Genomic DNA, 18618 nt, shown 5'->3' on the forward strand with positions numbered 1-18618 from the left:
AACACCAGGCCTGTCCTCTCCCCTCCTCTCCTCTCCTCTCCTCTCCTCTCCTCTCCTCTCCTCTCCTCTCCTCTCTTTATAGAGCAAAGGGGAGCATATAAACACTAATTTTTAGACAGAATTAATTTTTTGCTATATGCTAGGTGAGAGTATATCCCTTGCACATCAGGAGTATAAGCAGCCTTTATCTGAGATGAAGATTGACTGTGCAAAGATTCCTTGTTCAGGCATGCAATACAGCGGGCAATCCTAATGGAATCTGGGTCCCATAGTCATCCCTGCTGGTCTGTGGTCCCACAGTAATACGTGAGCCATTTCTGCACAGGCCATTGCAAAAAAATCCTTTTGGGATTGGTGGAGCGAGCCAGATAAAAGATAAAAAAGGACCTCCACAATTAACTTTGTTTAGAATAAGTACAATTATGGTACAGGTACAGATGCAGCTGATGGACTGGAGTAGAGTATGTGGCCCCTGAACTGTCCTCTGGAACATTTTCACATTGACCCTTGTTATACTCCACTCACATGGTATCTTCTTGCCGGGGGCAGCAACAACTCTCTCCTTAATCCTTTACAAGTGCAAATGAAATATGGAGAAGTCCACCTTTGGACTCTCTACTTGTATCACTGAACTTTGATTCCTATACTTTTTTCCATCCTTCAGAGTTTCATTTTCCCTTTTCTGTAAAACAAGTGTGTGTATATGTGTATATAATCCTAATTGCATCTTAAAACATGGTAGAAAAGCAGTATTGTTATAGTGACAGAAAATTCCACCCTTAAATTACTATGATAAGAAATGTTAAATAAAGAAGTTTCAGTTTAGAAGTTACAGTTTAGGCTTGATGTATGGAGAAAGCAAAGGCTTTTATAAACCTTCCATGGTCTTATGCTACCTTGGACATCCAACTAGCATTAAGTACAGTGGATTAAGTATACATGTAGAGTATACAGTTGATACCTAACTTACACTCAATATAATGGACATGCTTCAATTTATTAATTAGAGATCAGAGGAGTTACTCTGAATTTATCTTCATTCCAGTCTATCTGCTTTGCCCATTGCTCTTTGCACCACAGATGAAGACAGCACATACTGAAGTGAAGCCAATTCTGCTACAAATTTGTTAATAAATTTGTTAATAAATTATTTGTTAATAAATAATAACAATATAATTCTTGTTCAAAAAGTTCAAAGTCACACAAATGAGCGTATTTCTCAAACAGGCAATTTTTTTATGGATGGTAATGCATAATGACTGTAGCAAGCCCAGGATGAAACTCATGGACAAAAATTTAGAGAACTATCTCTTTTTTTTCAGGTAATATCAAAAGAGTTGGAACCAGATTACTCTATCTTGGACAAATATAAATGTTAATTGCTAGTTTAAAGGTACCTGAGAAAAAGGGACACAGTAACAAATTAAGAACTCTGGAGAAATATACTTACATTAGGTTTCAGTAGAAGTGAAAACTTTAAGCTGTGTAAGCATAATCTGAAAGATTATACCTTTTGTACATTTTAGGACAAATTATCATTACCCTTAATACAGAATTCTCTCTCTCACAGTATATGTGTACTATGGGCCATGGTATGGAAGGGAAGCTGGACTTGCTTACAGTCATCCTTACACAAACCTCTGTCAAATTACAGTATTTTATGAAAAAAAGAAACTGGTCATTTGTTTGAGGCTCAAATACTCAAAGGTCAATCAACTCAATTTTTAGAAGGACGAAGCACTCACAGCTGTAGGTCAGGTGTAATGAATAGTAAACTACAAAATCTTTGATCACCCTGTATCTGGTACTTCATTAAACTGAAATGTTTATTGTTAACTAAATTTTGTCCCACATCGTCAATTAGCATCTTAGGGAACACAACATTATACCTGTGAAATTAGATTCAAGAAAATCTGATATTGAATTCTGTTAGACTTTATTGTTAAGCAAAAACTAGTAAATAAGAGTTCTCTTGCATCTGTCTGCATGGTAGCAATGATAGTGCACACCCACTCCTCACACCACCCCCTCTGCTGCTGACCAGTACTCTGGAAATACAGCTTTCATTGCAAAATTAAATTGTTGTCACTGTCCTTGACTCAGAAGTCCTTGGAAATGTGAATAGAAAGCAAACATGGTACCTGGGTATCTTGCAGAAGGCTGAGAACAACCACTCCAAGCAGGTAAAATTGCCTCATATATCTCATGAGAAATTAAACATTATCATTGTTAGAACTTTTAGGTGAGGAAAAGTATCTGACAGAGTTCTACAGGTCGCTGTATGTGGTGCCTCAGGTGGGAAACCTTAACTTATTGTTTTCCCTCATCAAAACAAGGAACTGAGATGCGAAAGGAAAAATAAATCATGACATTGTGGAAAATGTGAAGCATAGTAAATACAAAAGTTTTCAAAAGGTCTTGCCTTCTGTCTGGTAAGATCTGCACTAAAATATTTGGCTTTAAAGGTTACATCTGTATGGAGTTAGCTATTTATGGAATAGCTAACACTGATATCCTAAACCCCCGATGGATACAAGCAGGCAAAGAGAAGAGAGGGTTTTATGGTTTATTGTATGCCAGCTAGTAAGATGGTGTAAGTCCTCCTGGAGAAACACTGTTATGTTTGACAGATCTGCCTCTCAGTCAGGGACCATCACTGACAGAGGTGCAGCTGGAGAGCTTCTCATGTGATGGTGAGGCCTCTCCAGCTCTACAACACCTCCTTCCCACTTCTGGATTAGGACAGCCTCATAAAAGCCCAGTCTCAGTTGAAACCTCCATGATCTCATGCAAGGTGTGACATTTATTACCTTCAGAAAGAACATTTTTTCAAATCGTGATTGAATGGAGGCAAGATTGCCAACTGATCATACAATGTGGGAAAGGAGAATGAAAAGAAAAAACAACAGGGGCAGCTCTTTGGATTTCAGGATGGGTTTGGAGGGATACTGCATGAGAGAAGAGAGGAAAGAGAAAAAAACAGCTACTTTGTTGTATCTTTTTCACTGTGCCCTGTGCTTGATACCTTATGAATTTGTTGTCTTCTCCCTCTCTCCTACCTCCAGCACTTTCACAACCAGCCTCCTGAAAGGTTACACGTACCACGGTCAGATCCTCAGCTGATAACTGTCTCTTTTTGCTGACTTACAAATTCTGAACCTCTTCCACACCAATAAAACTTTTCCCACTGTTTTTTCCTCAGTTGTGTAAGACAACTCCATTGACTTCTGTGGAGTTACTCTGACCAATAATAACCGCATTAGTATCAAAACAGAAATTTCTCTCTTTAGGGTTAATTTGAGTAGCTGTCAGATAAATGTCTGCCTTTAACATTAATGTGGACATCAGTCAGAGAAATGTCAGTGTGCTGACAGTGTAACCAGTATCATTTCTTCAGACTGGTTGATCTACCCTTTCAAATACTTGCATTGACCATCAACGTCTAATCTGTGGTAAATATTAATGAAAATACACAAAATTAACTCACTGTTAATTTTGTTGACTTGGAGGTAGAAGTTTTCGAGGTTCTCGCTAACAGTTGGAATGCTCTTCAGCTGATTGAAGGAGAGATCCAACTCAACCAGTGATGTGATATTGAAGACATTGCCTGGTATTCCAGAATCTGTTAATTTATTGTGGGATAAACGTAAATATTGCAGGGCTTTAAAACCTTGGAAGTACTCATCAGGAACATTGGAGATCTGGTTATTATCAAAATACAGCATAAGTAAGGAGTGAGGCAGTCCTGTTGGTAGTTTTGTAAGTCGATTGAAGCTTAAGTCGAGATACAAAAGTGAATTCAGGCCTTTAAAAGCCCCAGAAATAGAATCTGCTTTCAGCTGGTTGTTCTGGAGGTGAATGACAGTCAGATTCACCAGCCCCTCAAGTGCACCAGGATTGACTTTTGTGATCTTGTTGTGACTTAATTGCAGATCATCCAGAGTTTTGGGGAGTGGTCCTACAGCTTCAGTCAGATTGTTGTAGTTAATGTGAAGTTTCTTCAGGTGCTTTAGTTTAGAGAAGACTCTTCCCTTAATTTTTGAATTTTCCAAATGATTGTGGTCTAAGATCAGCCACTGTAGGTCTGTTACATTATCAAACGTGTTCTCTTCAATGCCCTCAATCATATTGTTTCGAAGATAAAGGTATTTTATTCCACTTGGTACAATCGGAATGGTTTTTAGTTTAAGATTGTCACAATACATGGCAGTAGGGTAGCTTAAAGGACAATTACATTCTGGGGCACAGACTGCTGAGGATGGCCCAAAAGGATCATAACCGTAATCATCTGCAGGACCATAGTCATATTGGCAAAAAATGCCAGTAATCAATAACAGAAAGATGGGTAGGGAGTTTAAAGTCATCTTTGCAATGTGTCTTGTCCCTGTATGGTGAAAGGGAAGAAAAAAGTTATAATTTTATTTTTTTATTTCTTTCAGCAATATTTGAAACTTTACCACATAAAGATTATAATTTAAAACCAATTAATTTAGGATTCCTCTTTAAAGTGATTAATTAAGAAAAAATATATTAGTTTGCTAGTATTGCACTGTTACTAATAGAAACTTACAGTCCCTGTCTTGTTATAATCTGCCTTTGTAAGGTAAAATTGCAGCCCATTCTGCTGTTGTAAGTAAAATATTCTTTATATCTTCCTGCATTCATTCATTAAGTCATAAGAAGGATGATAAAGTCCACGTTTTTTCAACTTGGCACAGAAGAGTTCAGTTTTGCTGAAGGCCATGTTCAGAGGCAATTCTACCATTTAAATTCTATCAAGCATTCCTAATATACTGAATTGCCTCATATCTAAATAACGTGGCAATATGACTTGTTTGAAAGAGCCAAGGAAGTTACAAACTGAGGGTAATGATCTGCTGTATAGTGTGTTGTTAAGATACTTCTAGCTTGAAATATCTTCTCATGGATCGCGTCCAGTAAAACATGGTCCACTAAGTTTCATATTCACCCAAAGAACAAACTAATAGAAGCATATAGCATATTTTCTTGGACACGTCAAACAACTAGCACTGCATATGTATGCACGAGCATACTCTATCAATCTCATGCAGTACAGCACGAAGATTTTTTAAAAAATGTTGTTGTGTTATCACCAGTCAATAACCCATAAAGTCCCTCTGCTAGGTTAAGCTGCTGTCCCCTGAATAAGGAGGACAATTGCATATCTTTTCTTTGGTGCAGGTCTCACCATATTCACCTAATTACAAACCATAGGATAGCTTAATCATTAAAATATGAGTTATCAGTGTAGTTTCCTTTGTCTGTTCTTCATTACTGCATGAGAACATGCAAAGTCAACCTTCAGTCCCCTGCTGGTATAAATAAGTACAGCTCCTCTGGAAGCAAAGACACACAGTGACACAATTCAGTTCAAAATCTGGTCCTAATTAGGTACTAAGCATCAAGGATGGGGGACTAACTGCTTCTGTATTCGAAGTATAAGACAGAGTGTAATGAACTTCTTGGACTACACTCTTTGGACTTACAGTGACATTTTTACACATCTGCATAATTGTATAGTCTTACTGATAAAGTAGTATAAACATCCTATTTTAAATTCAAATCCTATTGTTATTCTAGTTTCAAATTATATTTATAATGCTAAATTTTATTATTGATAACATAGGCTGACAGTTCTTTTAAATAGTATACGAAGTTTAACCGCTCTGCAGAACCCTGGAGGTAATTTAAAAAGTTAGATAGCAAGTGTTTTGAATTATTTTATCAACAACATTTTCCAATGTAGGTGACAATTCTGTAGTGCAAGGGCATATGAGCATGTGTGTGACATAAAATAGCACAGTAAAGTACATACATAGTGCAGTTAACTTGTTTTATTCATGGATTTCTCATTCACATATCTAAATTTTTCTCTGTCAAAGTGTAAAAGGTAAATAGATCATGTACACATGCTTGTTTGTTGCATCGAACTATATGAATCCAAAAGACAAAAGCAGAATACATTCCTAGACATTTATCTTATAGCATAAGCATGCTTGAACTAATTGCCTGTGTTTGTTCTAACCAGCTATGTTGTAAAATACCTGTGAAAATATTTGTGAAGTTGCTCAGGCAACTTGCCAAAACTTACTAAATGGCAAATCCACAATTTTGGAAAAATTATTACTGCAGTAAAGTAGACAAACTATTCAAACTTTTTTGAAGTTAGTCTACACTACCTTAATTCTAAAGCTGTTGTGAAACAAAATAAATATATGCTCAATAAGCCTTAAACTAAATATACTTTAATTCTGCAGCATAAGATTTTACACAGTTTGCAAAAGACTTGATTTTAAAAAGTTTCAATAGTATATTTTAAATGTGCTTTAAAATTAACTAAGACTTTTAAAATACTTATAATTTTCCTCTCATTGTTTACTTGATTAATTATTTAAATATCATGATACCTTGTCTTTTTGTAAAATGAAGCAAAATGATTTAACATAAGGAGTCTGTGGAGTTCTTACTAATAGATTATGAATGAATAACTAAGCAGTGAGTAGTCTTACAAATTTCTTTGTACTGTACATCAACTCTTCTTCTGAAGTAGAACAAAACACACTAAAAAAGTACAACACTGATGCACAAAATATGTGAGGGTTTTTTTTAAGGAAACTGTGAAAGCGAATCCACCAAGCAACTGTTGATTTGTGTTCAATTTACAATTGGCAAACTTATCCTGACATGTTTTCACGTTCCCATTACAGCTACATTAAATAGCTGAACATTACAGTTAAAACATGCAGCAGCACTTACCTTACTGCCTTGAAGCTGCTTTCCTTAATTCCCAGAGCAGATGCAATAAGGGACTGTATCAACCAATATATGCTGTAAACAGTGTCAGGAGGTAAAAGTCTGCCAGATCCTCTGTGTTACAAGGGGGGAAAAAAAAAAAGGGAAAAAAAAAAAAAGCCCTAGTCACGCTGTTCTCTGAAGCTGCTATGTCATCATGGTGATCCTGTGGTGTGGCATGTACAAAAATGCAGCTCTCTAATGAAGTGCAGGTGGATACCATATTTTGTACAAGGACAACCCATCTGTTATTCCTGCGGGATGAGAGAATGATCAGTGTTTCACAAACCTGAGAAAGTTTAGACCACTAGCCATAGCCTTATACAAGGAATTTTTGTATTTTAGACTGAAAACATCTTAGGTTGTAAAACAAACTACAAACAGACTTTTGTTTTCTAACTTATTTTATACTGCTAGACATGAGCTAACAAACAGCACTCAGACCTCAATGCTGCTGTGATTCTTCAGCCAAGTGACTCATTCATTTTTCTGCCTTTTTCTTTTAACTATCTTATGACCACCGTAAAATATCCTTAATAACAGTTCTACCTTAAGGATCAGAACCAAAGATGCAGGATTATCTTTGGATTATAACCTTTTCTACAACATTAAATACTGAGTTCAAAGTTTCTTCTGCAAGGCATTGGAATTTATTTTGTCTGGAGATTTTCTTTGGTGATTGAATGTATGTTTGTTTAATAAAAACACATCACAGGAACAGTTTTTCAGCAGTTACTGTAAACTCACTTTATACATTTGTTCATTTTTGCACTTAGAGCTTTCTCCTGCTTTTCAGAATCTGGAACTACTCAGCTTTACGTTGTCTGTTTCTTATTCCATGGACGTAGTTCAAGAATGCATCTTAAGGTTTGGATGAGATGTTATTTTCACCAGGCAATGCCAAAAAATAATGCACTAAGACAGTAACCGTTTAAAGTGGGTCTAAATGTTTCCATAAGAACCTTCCCTTATCTCTAAACGGTGGATGTTTTCCCTTTTTATGGGGTGCAAGCTCTTTCTTGTAAAGTTGGATGGGGACAAATGTGAAATGTGGATATAAGAAGCATGTACAAGCCATTTGAAAGCGTCATGTGTGTTTAATTGTATTGTAATCATGACTGTAATTGTGACTGTATTTGTGACTGTATTGTGACTGTAATTGTTGCCTGTACAGATCAAGTTTTTTTGTCTGTTATCAACTGGCTAACTTTATGAAAAGCCATGGTACAGGATGTGGCTGCTCTGGAGAACCCTAGTAGCTTCCTGAAGAAGAGGAGCCTGGATGTGGGCTTCCTCCTAAACCTGCTGGTGGTGCCTCTGGTCCTCCATGCCAGTACAGGTTACTGGGAGCAGGGAAGGGCCTGGCATAATTCAGTGCCCTTCACCGAGAACAGGAATGATGCCAAATGATTACAGACCTCTGTGCTTCTGCAATAACGCCATTAGCAAACAAATTTGCTCAAGACAGAGCGCCAAGTGCCCGTGCAGCCTACAGGGAGTGAATGTCACCCTTCTGATGTTCCCACATCACGCCTGCCCCCCTGGTGTGGGAGAACCATTTACACATCAGGAAACGTGCTGACGACAGACCGTAGATCACTATTTCAATGTTGCAAAGAAGTGAACGTGAAGCGGTGGGATTACTATAGTGAATTAAGGTAAGTAGGTGAAGAAGTGTGTGTGGTACAAGAACCAGAAATTGTTTTTCTGCATGCGGGCACATGAGACCAGATGGAGTCTCTCATGCACAGTATGATGTCTGAAAATATAACTTCATTAGTTTCAGCTGACCAAGAAAAAAACTAAACTGTAGCCTTGACTGCAAATGGGGCAACAAGCAGGAGCATTCAGCAACAGATCAATTGGAAGAAAGATTTGTAGTACCAAAAGGGATGCCCTTTGTGACAATACTGAGGTTTGCTCTGTGGAAGAAGGTACAGCAAGATGAGCAATGGAGCATAATGTCTGTAAAGGGAATTTTAAAATTCACGGGGAAGGCACTAGTTGTGTTTTCTCTGATTAAAGATTTGTTTTGAGGGATAAGCTCAATATTATAATAAATAAATACATATTTTAATCTTTCAATAATAGATGTAGTTTATATTTGTAGTACAATAGAATTGTACATTGGCTCCAAATACAAGATCGTGCAGGCTTAATATGTTTTTGGCACAGTTATATTTATTCACCAGTTGTTTATTACGTTGATTTCTGTAGGTCCAGTATACATCCTTTTTCTCATTCTATTAACATAAAATACAAAGCCTGCATATCTTTATAACTTAACTTGTAGAAAAATCTTATTAAACAAATGTGATGATACTTTCCAATTAACATATGGTAAAATCTTGGGTCACATAAAGTTCACCTGAGACTTTTTCATTCATATAATTCCTGTCTTGTTGACTGTTTTAACTTAGCTATATAAATTGCATGGTCAAGAGGGAGAATCACATGCCTTCCAAGGATAAGATATAAACCAATAGATTTTCCCTCTTCTTTAATAAGATTTTTGCCACCTCTGGCATTTAATACTGTCCCTTCAGCATCATTTGATATGCTTTCCTAATCTTACTGTTCCGACTCATGAAGAACTCACTCAATAAACCTCTGTTTAGGAGAGCAGGTAGGGACTAAAGCCCAGCAAATGGAGGTATGGTTTCTTCTGTAGCAAAAGATGGGAAAGTGAGTGGGTGTTTTCTTTCTGGTCCTATTTTGTGGTTTTGGGGTTTTTTTGTGGTAGGTCTCAGAAGTCATTAAACAGCATGTTAACACAGTCTAGCTAATTTCCAAGGAATACACAAAATAATGTGTAAAGTCACCTGTGACATCTAAGTTGAAAACCAGTTATGAATATGCTTCATACTTATAATGTCAGGACATATTGATATTTCACCATTAAAGCAATAGTGCTCCCAATTATCCAGCTCAGTTTGTGTTCTCCAAAATTAAATTTCTCCTTATTTCTTATTTATTCATTTTTCTTTTATGAGAAATGTGATCAAAACCTAGTCTCATCTAGTTTTCTTTGACTTGTGACACATGAACAGAAATATTCTATTTATTTGATTTTGTTACTTCATATTTTCATGGCTGGAGATGGCCAAGAGATCTGGTAGGTTGTAGTAAAAGAATCTGAAAGCAGAGCTCACTGCAAGTATATCACTTTGCAGTGGGTGAGATCTAGCTTTCAAATATTGTCAAGTTACAGTGTCACTATTTTATCTCTTCACTCATCAGTGATATCCTTTCTGCCTTTTCTCTCCTGTAAAATTATCTTCTTTATAACTTCTATGCATTTCTACATAAATGGAAACTCCTTGCAATCTGTTTGCTTTTAATGCCCTTTTTCCCAAAAGACTCAAGTTACTAAAACCTAATAGGTATTATCTAAACCAGCTGCTTCCTTTTAGTCTTAAAGCTGTGTACACATCTGGTACACAGATGTGTACCCTAAGAACCAAGAGATTTGGGTACCCAGAATTAAAAATAAAAAAATACCAAGAGTAGGAGATCTGTGTCATAGAAACATATCGCCCCAGAAAAAGTTCTTGTGGAACTTTTCACATTGCTACATAAAATGAGTAGTGAATTTTTGCATTGATCACTCATAATTTAAATTAAATTTTACTCTCAGGGTGGAATTATTGAAGACTAGTTCATTGTAATTGGCTACCTGCAGCAGAAGGTAAAGAAGTCTCCATTAAGGGAAAAGGCCATTCTATGGGCACCATACAGTGAGCCACTTAACTATAAAGAAGTAGTGTAGCATTTATGCATGATGTTTTCCATATCTCTAAATTGTGAATATATAACCTGTTAGCCTACATATAGTGAATAAACAAAAATACTACATTGACTCAAATCTCCAGTAATAATTAGTTAAATGTTTTTGTGAAGTCCTGCAGCATTTTGAAAATATTACTTAAGACTGACTCATATCAGATGAGTTCCACTAAAAACAATTCAGTTCCAGATTCTGAAGGTTGTAGGTGTTTATTATTTTTTCATCTGAAAACTTCCATTCCTCCAAATTGAAATTTTATTTGTTCAGCCTCTACACTGCACTTACATGTTAAGTGGAAAGTGTTAGAGCACATACTATAAGCATTACAAAATTTGTGGTGATCCAAATCCTTTTTTTCCTTTCTCCTAAAAAGGAAATAACAGCTTTGGAAATTTACAAAAATGGTAATAGTGGTACAACCTATTAACAGACCGCAACAGATACTTTAGTTGAGCATGAATCTTTTTTTTGTCATTCTGAAAAATTGCTCACTGTTTTGCTTCAATCTTGACAATGTCTGTATTCTAGTACTGTTAGCCTCCTATCCATTGCTTTTCAGACTCTTCTTGTACTAGACTGCACTTAATTTGATTCAAATTGTCGATGGCAAAATTCCTCTAGTTGATTCAAAGGAATCAACTTCTAAAAAGCTCTTTTATGATAAGAACTGCACAGATGAAGGAGGGCAAGATGCTGTTTTTAATATATTTATATAGTGTATATATATGCTGTACTTCGTGTTACAGCATTTAAAATGTGCTGATGTATGTATAAAAAAAGTCAGGTGGCCCTGGAACAGGAACCAATACAAACGATTCCTAATGTACAGAACGTAAGAAGATCTCAAGGAGTTGTTTTATTTGTGGGAAAGTCGTGGCTACAGATAAAAATTATTGAAACAGCTCCATATTTTATGCAGTACAGATAATTTATAGGAAAACAAAGAGTGGACCTGGCAAACTTGCCTATCTCATTGCCTGCTGTTTGTATATACTAATGCTCTATCAACGTAAACCTCCTTTGAAAATCATTGGGTGCTAAACATCTTCCCCTAATCTAAACATTAGCAATGTCTGCTTTCACATCACTACTGTTTAAAGTCAGAAGGGATGTTGCATCATCTACCCTGACCTGCCGTGTAACACAAGCCATTAAACTTCATCCTGTCACTGCTGTACTGAGTTCAACAAAACACCTTTGCCTACTTATGCTCCAGACAACATATATGATCTAAAACGTGAAAAGTTTGGGAGTTTTCTAGTTTGGTGCAAAAATCTGTTGATTTTTGCCCAGGCTGGTTTCAGGATCAGGCAGGTTATCATGGACACTCAACACTTTCCCATCTGTGGGCAGAGGGTTGCATCTTGGGGTAGCAGCTGGTATAATTTAGACTGCTAGTTGAGTGAAGCTTATTTATCACAGTTTTCATCCTTGTGTCCGCTAATGTGTACTTGCAAGCAGCACCCAGAAATAGAAGGCTGGTTCCCAGGCTGATAGAAAAGACGGTCAGCACAGACCCAGGGCATCCCCCCTCAGTACATTAGTCGTCTTCTGTTTCTCCTCAAAGCACAAGCACCAGAAAAATTTAGGCTTACAAAAACAACAGGGCTGCCAGTTGGTACAGGAGCAGTAGCTTCTAGCTCACAGTTGTATGGTGAGGCCCTGGGCAGTTGGCTGCTTCTGCAGTGGGCAGCAGCTGCTGGGACAGTCTGCTCTATGAGACCTCAGTGGGAGTGGAAACTGCTGTCTCCTGCAAAACTGGTTTACTGCATCATGCTTCTCCACAAGACACTGTCTCCCACTCAGTTCCTATAACTGCAGCCCTTTGCCTAAAGTAATACAGCAGTAGGGTGCTATATGGTTTGGGTAGTCCTGCAAGGAGCAGGGAGTGGGACCTGCTGATCCTTATGGGTCCCTTCCAACTCGAGATATTCTGTGATTCTATGTAGAAAGCAGCAGCCTGGTGTGCAGTCACATATCCCTAAGCTTTGAACATGATATCCAGACCACCAGCACATGGCATTTGGCCTTCTACCTGTTGAACGTATCCACTTGCTGATAAACTGTCTTTGCCATGAAGATGGGACAGTTTGGGAACCACTTAAGGTACAGTTTCTTAAAATACTGTTCACTGTTGTTTTTGAAATGAAATACCTTGGAAAAATCTACTGCTACTACAGAAAACCTTGTTATTTAGACTAGATACAAGGAAGAAATTTTTCCCAAAACTGAGGGTGGTGAGACACTGGCACAGGTTGCCCAGAGAGGTGGTAGATGCCCCATCCCTGGAAACATTCATGGTCAGGCTGGATGAGGCTCTGAGCAACCTGATCTAGTTGAAGTGTCCCTGCTCCTTGCAGGGGGGTTGGACTAGATGACCTTTAAAGGCCCCTTCCAACCCAAAGATTCTATGATTCTATGACTCTATGATCTACCAAGTTTGCAACCTCATAAGCAAGTAGAGGCTTACTAGATAATATCTATTGTATCATTAGTTATCTATTAGTATCTATTCTGACATTAGTTGTCATTTAATTCATTACCAACTGAACGCTGTATCAGATTTTTGCGTTATTTTTCCTGGGACTGATGGCAGTTTAATAGCCTTTGAGGTGTAGTACCTACCTGTCCATCAACAGTAACTGGTGTTCTGCTATTCCCAAGCTCATGAAAATGGACTGTAAATGAACCAAAGTTCTCTTCCATGGCTTCCTAAGACATTTAAGTACAAATTATTATGACAACCCGATTTAAAAGTACTTATCACTAACAAATATTATTTAGGTTTTTTCCCTTTAGAAAGAACATGATAGTCCTCATATGATAAAAGTACATCAGTCTTATGAAAGTACCTCAGTTTACTTCCCTCCAAATGTAGAGAAACATTGCTCACTGATGTTATTTACATCTTAAATTTCTATCCATCTTCTTGTGTCTGTTTAGTTGTGGTTCTATAATATTACTAGAATTTATTTTCCTCATCATAAACATCAGCTTCTTCCAACTATCTTCAGCCATGTTATCTGTGGATCTGTCACTGATATCTTCAGTGCAACTCAGGTTTATTTTTGCCTTATTCCTAATATGTACAGAGTCACTATTACATATACTTTATTTTTTCTCATTCTTCATCTCTCATATCTTTTTTTTTTTTCCTCACTTCTAACTACATTTCCCTTTTCTACAGAAACAAGCATGCTTATGGCTAAAATTGGCCTTTTTTTGGCTGTAAAATCAGAGGGGAAAGGTATTTGAGGACAAAGTCTTAAAATCTTTTTTAAAATAGCTATTCTTATTTTTCTTCTAATTTTTTCCTCCCAGACAAATTTTCTCATCCTTTTCCTGTTTGGGGACATTGAGCTCCTCTGAAATACTGGCTGGAAATATGCTTTTGACCATATTAAATGGTCAGCTTTGGCAACCACCAGATTCCAATCCAGTGATTAACTTGTCTTCATTCATCATAAGGAAGTCCAGACTGGATTTACCTCATGTTTTATGCAATACCTTTTGTCTTAGGAACTGTGTAGTGTTGAGAAAATTTACTAATCCTTTATTATGGGCTGCATAGCACTGCTAGCAACATCTCACCCAAAAAAAAAAACAAAACCAAAACACCATTAGAGAAGCCATTTACTTCACAAGTTATTCCATCTTATATCTCATTAAGATTACCTCCACTTCTCTGTGAGATGCAGATCACCTTTTTTATAAATGGTCTCAGACACTGTGTCTGATACTTTGGTTGTGAGAGACAGCAAACATAGGTATCTGCATGTGTACTAGCAGTCCAAATGCTCCTCATGGTCACTGGAGATCTAGTAAATAGAGTTACGGAGCCTGGAGCGATTCAACTCTCTAACAGAGGCACCATAGCAATATTCAGTTACCTAAATGTAGGCATCTAATATCATTTGAGATGCTTTAAGGTATCCAGCTCATACGTATAGGTTATGAGAAAGGACTTAAAGGCCTCTCCCCTTTTCAAGTGGCAGCTGATGACAAAGCACAGTACTCCACAGTGCCTAATAACGAGGCATCTGCATTTAGGCAATTGCCTGTTGTCAAGGGGCTTCAGTCAGCTGGTGATGCAAAGGCATCTATTGCTGTCTGACATGCCCTGGGCTGTACAGCACATCCAAGTGGAGCTCACTGCTACTACTCAGGATCTCGAGGAGACCTGTCCTGTCCTGAAGTAGTGGCAGGAGGCCAGGCATATCTAAGCAATCTCCAATGAAATTAAGCACTTTTGTTTTGGTACCCAAAATGTGCCCTTGGACCTGCAGTTCAGGAGATAGCCAGTGTCCTAAGTGAGGTAATATCCTCACTTTGTGTAAACTGTCGCAATGGTATTTTCTCCAACAATTTTCTCTGTAGCCTTCTCTTAGCTGAGTACTCAGCACAATGTCTGCAAAGAAATACCACAGAAATAGAGCCAAGCAAAATGAGATATACAAGCCTGGAGACAGTCATGTTCTATTCCTCTACAGGTATTTTCCATTTTCTTACCACCTCTAAAAAAAAAAAAATTTAAAAAGCCAAAACATGGAATTTTTTGAAAGATCAAATAAAAATTTAGAAGAGAGTTCTTTGCTTCCAGTAGATCATCACCTGAGTCCTCACCTATCATTTTTCTTTTGTTTTAGTCGAGTAAAGCTTTTCAATAGATTTCATATAAAATTGCATATGTTATAGACATTATAAAGGACAGAAACAATTTAAGAGATTTTGCATCGCAAGCATTCCTAGGCTTATTTTGAATTGAAACAAGCGTGCTTAAGGTCTAATTTGCTCTCCATCCAATCAAAGAAGGGACAAGCTGTACCAGCACCCTATGTTGATTCAGAATAACACTACTTTTGAAGTATTCTTGTTCACCTCCCATAGATTTAGACCTCTGTCTACTTTGCCTGGCTCTTTTTTCTTTATGTCTCTGTATTTTTTGGACTTCAGTAAGCACTTAGCAATTGTATTTGGATAATTATGTATCTGTATATTTATACACCTGTATGTCTGTTGACTAAATGACAGACTGATTTGGACAAAAACTGGAATCATCATCTATCTCTTTAGCTTCCCAGTAGTCTTTTTCATGTTTTCTTAGTATATAAAATTACTTTTGCTTATATAGATATGTTATGCTACAAAACAGAATAGCATTTTCGAAGATGCTGCACCTTTTTGGAATAGTGATACAAAGCTAACCTAGAGGGAATTTATTTCCTTCTTTCTTCAAATACTGGGTTGTAATTTCTTTTGGATTGTTGGTACGGAAAGTAAAACACTGCAATCAAATACTGTAACTACTCCAAACTGTCAATCATATCAGAATTCCATGTTATCAGCTGTTCAAAGATGTAAAAAGACAGAGATAAACTTCTCCATGAAGGCCTGAAGAAAGCATTGCAATTGATTGAGAAGTAAAAATAGGAAAGCATTCAGATAGCAAGCAGATAACAGCAGTGTCAATACTTGGGTAGATCAATGCAAAACATTAATGTCACCACACTTAGAATTATTGTATATAAGCAAATGGATGACTTATCTCCCCTTTAGGCTCTACCTACATTAGTAAATCACATAGTGTCCCTGGCACTGGCAAGTAATTTTTTACAGTATTAATTTAATAGAATGGACTTTTCCATTATTCTAGCCTGAACTGAATAATTCCTAGCCATGGTTTGGGACTTACCACTCTCAACAGAGAGTTTAAATGAAGCCACTAGTTTTGTGGCGTAAGACAGCCTTGCAGTAGAGATGGAGCTAAGTCATGCTTGTTGGTCCAGAGCTGGAAAGTGGCATGATTTCACTTAATAATGCAGATGCAGCTTTAGACTCTGGAATATAGCCTAGGCCATCAGTAAGAAAATAGACATTCAGGTCCTAAGGTCTCCTGACATTGCCTGATCCACAATCTAAATTTTATCAAATTATAATTTCATTGTTTTCACCATTTTCTCAAAATTTATGTGTGTCTGTGTGCATAGGTTGTTCTTGCTTTGCACTAAAGTTCTGAAGAAGATACATGGATTATTTTTAATTTTCAAAAGAGAAACAAATATGTTCCAGAAATAAGATTTGATTCCAAGCTTTAGCAGAGTAATAATTTTTAAGTGGAAAAGCTGGTTTTGCATAGAACTGCTGACATAAACTTAGCTACAGCCGTTCCAGTGAGCAACACTATAATTTGGGTCATGTTCTTATATCCCATAGATAACTTCAATAATATGGCTAGCCAGTTGTGGTATAACAAAATCCATTGCTCCTATTTCAATCTCATGAAAGCAGAATGAGACCTTCTTGTTTCCAGACCTGAGCATCACACATTTGTAATAACTTTGCTCATGAACAGGGTTTTACAGGATTTTACACTGTGTTTCAGCAGTTAAAACATTTATGATGGAACTTTTAACACAACAACAATTGAATAACCTTGAGACTACCTGGTGTCAGAAAACAATAGAAACAGGACAATCACATTTGAAAGATCCACAACTTCTGTAAAAGAGTTTTGGTGAGGCTTTTCCGCTTTTCTCCTATCCTACTGAGGTTTATTCTTCCTCCTTTCTGGGACTTATTAAGAGGGCTTTTTGAGGCATGCAGATGTTGATGAATGAGCAAGGCTGGTTCTGAGCACATGTGTGAGCCTGCATCCTCATGTCCCCTATGTTCAGACCCATCAGAGATTTGTGTTGTCTCAGAATGGTGACTTTTCTAGGGAGCCCATATGAGGGTCATTCTTTCAAGCAAGGGGATAACAGGTGTGCAGGTGGTAGCCCATGACATTTTGATCCAAAACATAGTGAAGGGAAGAAGGTGTTTTCTTTACCAATGGGCATGATATCCTTCTCCTGAAAATCACCACTAATGACTTGTCATATTCACATGCCAAAACATTTTCAGAAATGTGCCTTCCAAGGTCTTGGAAAACAATGTTTAGGCCGCTAATTCACTCAGATTTTGTTGAAAATTTTACTAAATGTCTATGTGCCTCTCAGCCTAGTAAAGGTCATCTTGTCTATATCTGAGCTGCCTGTTAACCTTGGAGCCGAGAATGTCTTCAGGGAACTCATTTATCTCACACGTTTCAAGCCTGCATACAAGGCCGTTGGAGTGACTGGGGACTTCTGCAAGCTCTATACGTGGCAACACACTGTGTTCCAGGACCTGAGCACACCAGCAGGCTCTGACTGCCCTGACCAGCCTCATCTATGTTCTCCAGCCATGTTGCCTCCACCCATGGCCCAGCAGCTGTATTTAAGCCGAACCCTGAGCCCTATGTGTGTTGTGAATATGCTGTCCCTGGTTTTGTACCTGGGATTCTTTTTGACTTGATATCTGAGCTTGACTTTGGACCTGCCTCCTCAATGGACATCTGTTACTGAGTGGTTGGCCAGCCCTAGTTACAGTCACCAAACCATCTCTGTTTTTCTTCTTTAGGTGCTGTGAGACTGTGTACCTTGCTCATGAGGCTGCTGCCCTGCCTTGTGTAACCACTGGCTCCCAGCTTGCCTTCCCTTGCACAGCTGCACTCTCCTGCTGACCCCCGACAATAAGCTCACAAAAGGGACAAGGACCTGATCTTAAATGTAGATCCTGGGACAATGAGTGGTAGATGCCTAGGTAGGTAGAGGCTCTGGAAGACTATGGTCATGGCAGGAAGAACGTCCTTGTGTACTAAGGGCCTTGACACTGCATATGGAGTCATAGAATGGTTTGATTTGGAAGGGACCGTTAAAGATCATCTAATCCAATCCCTCTGACATCTTTCACTAGATCAGGTTCCTCAAAGTCCCATCCAACCTGGTCTTGAACACTTCCAATGATGGGGCATGCAAAACTTTTCTGTGCAACCTGTTCCAGTGTCTCATCACCCTTAAAGTAGAGAATGTCTTCCTTATAGCCAACCTAGATCTACCATCTTTCAGTTTAAAACCACTGCCACTTGTCCTGTCACTACAGACTAGAAGGTCTCTCTCTGACTTTCTTATAAGCCTCTTTTTTATATTGAAAGGCTG

At 37.8% G+C, this 18618-nt stretch overlaps 1 protein-coding gene across 1 annotated transcript in view; it reads right to left on the bottom strand.

The window, feature by feature from the left end:
- The window catches only part of LUM (lumican), an 11166-nt gene extending 4065 nt beyond the window's left edge, over nt 1-7101 (bottom strand). Inside the window, exons 1-2 of the mRNA XM_010287429.1 lie at nt 6778-7101; nt 3488-4384 (exon numbers count right to left, since the gene is read on the bottom strand). Coding sequence (XP_010285731.1) covers nt 3488-4364 — 877 coding nt within the window. The 5' untranslated portion in view covers nt 4365-4384; nt 6778-7101. The remainder of the gene's footprint in view (nt 1-3487; nt 4385-6777) is intronic.
- Between the last annotated feature and the right edge of the window lie 11517 nt (nt 7102-18618).

Source organism: Phaethon lepturus, unplaced genomic scaffold (genome assembly GCF_000687285.1).
Source record: "Phaethon lepturus isolate BGI_N335 unplaced genomic scaffold, ASM68728v1 scaffold10165, whole genome shotgun sequence".
NCBI lineage: Eukaryota > Metazoa > Chordata > Aves > Phaethontiformes > Phaethontidae > Phaethon > Phaethon lepturus.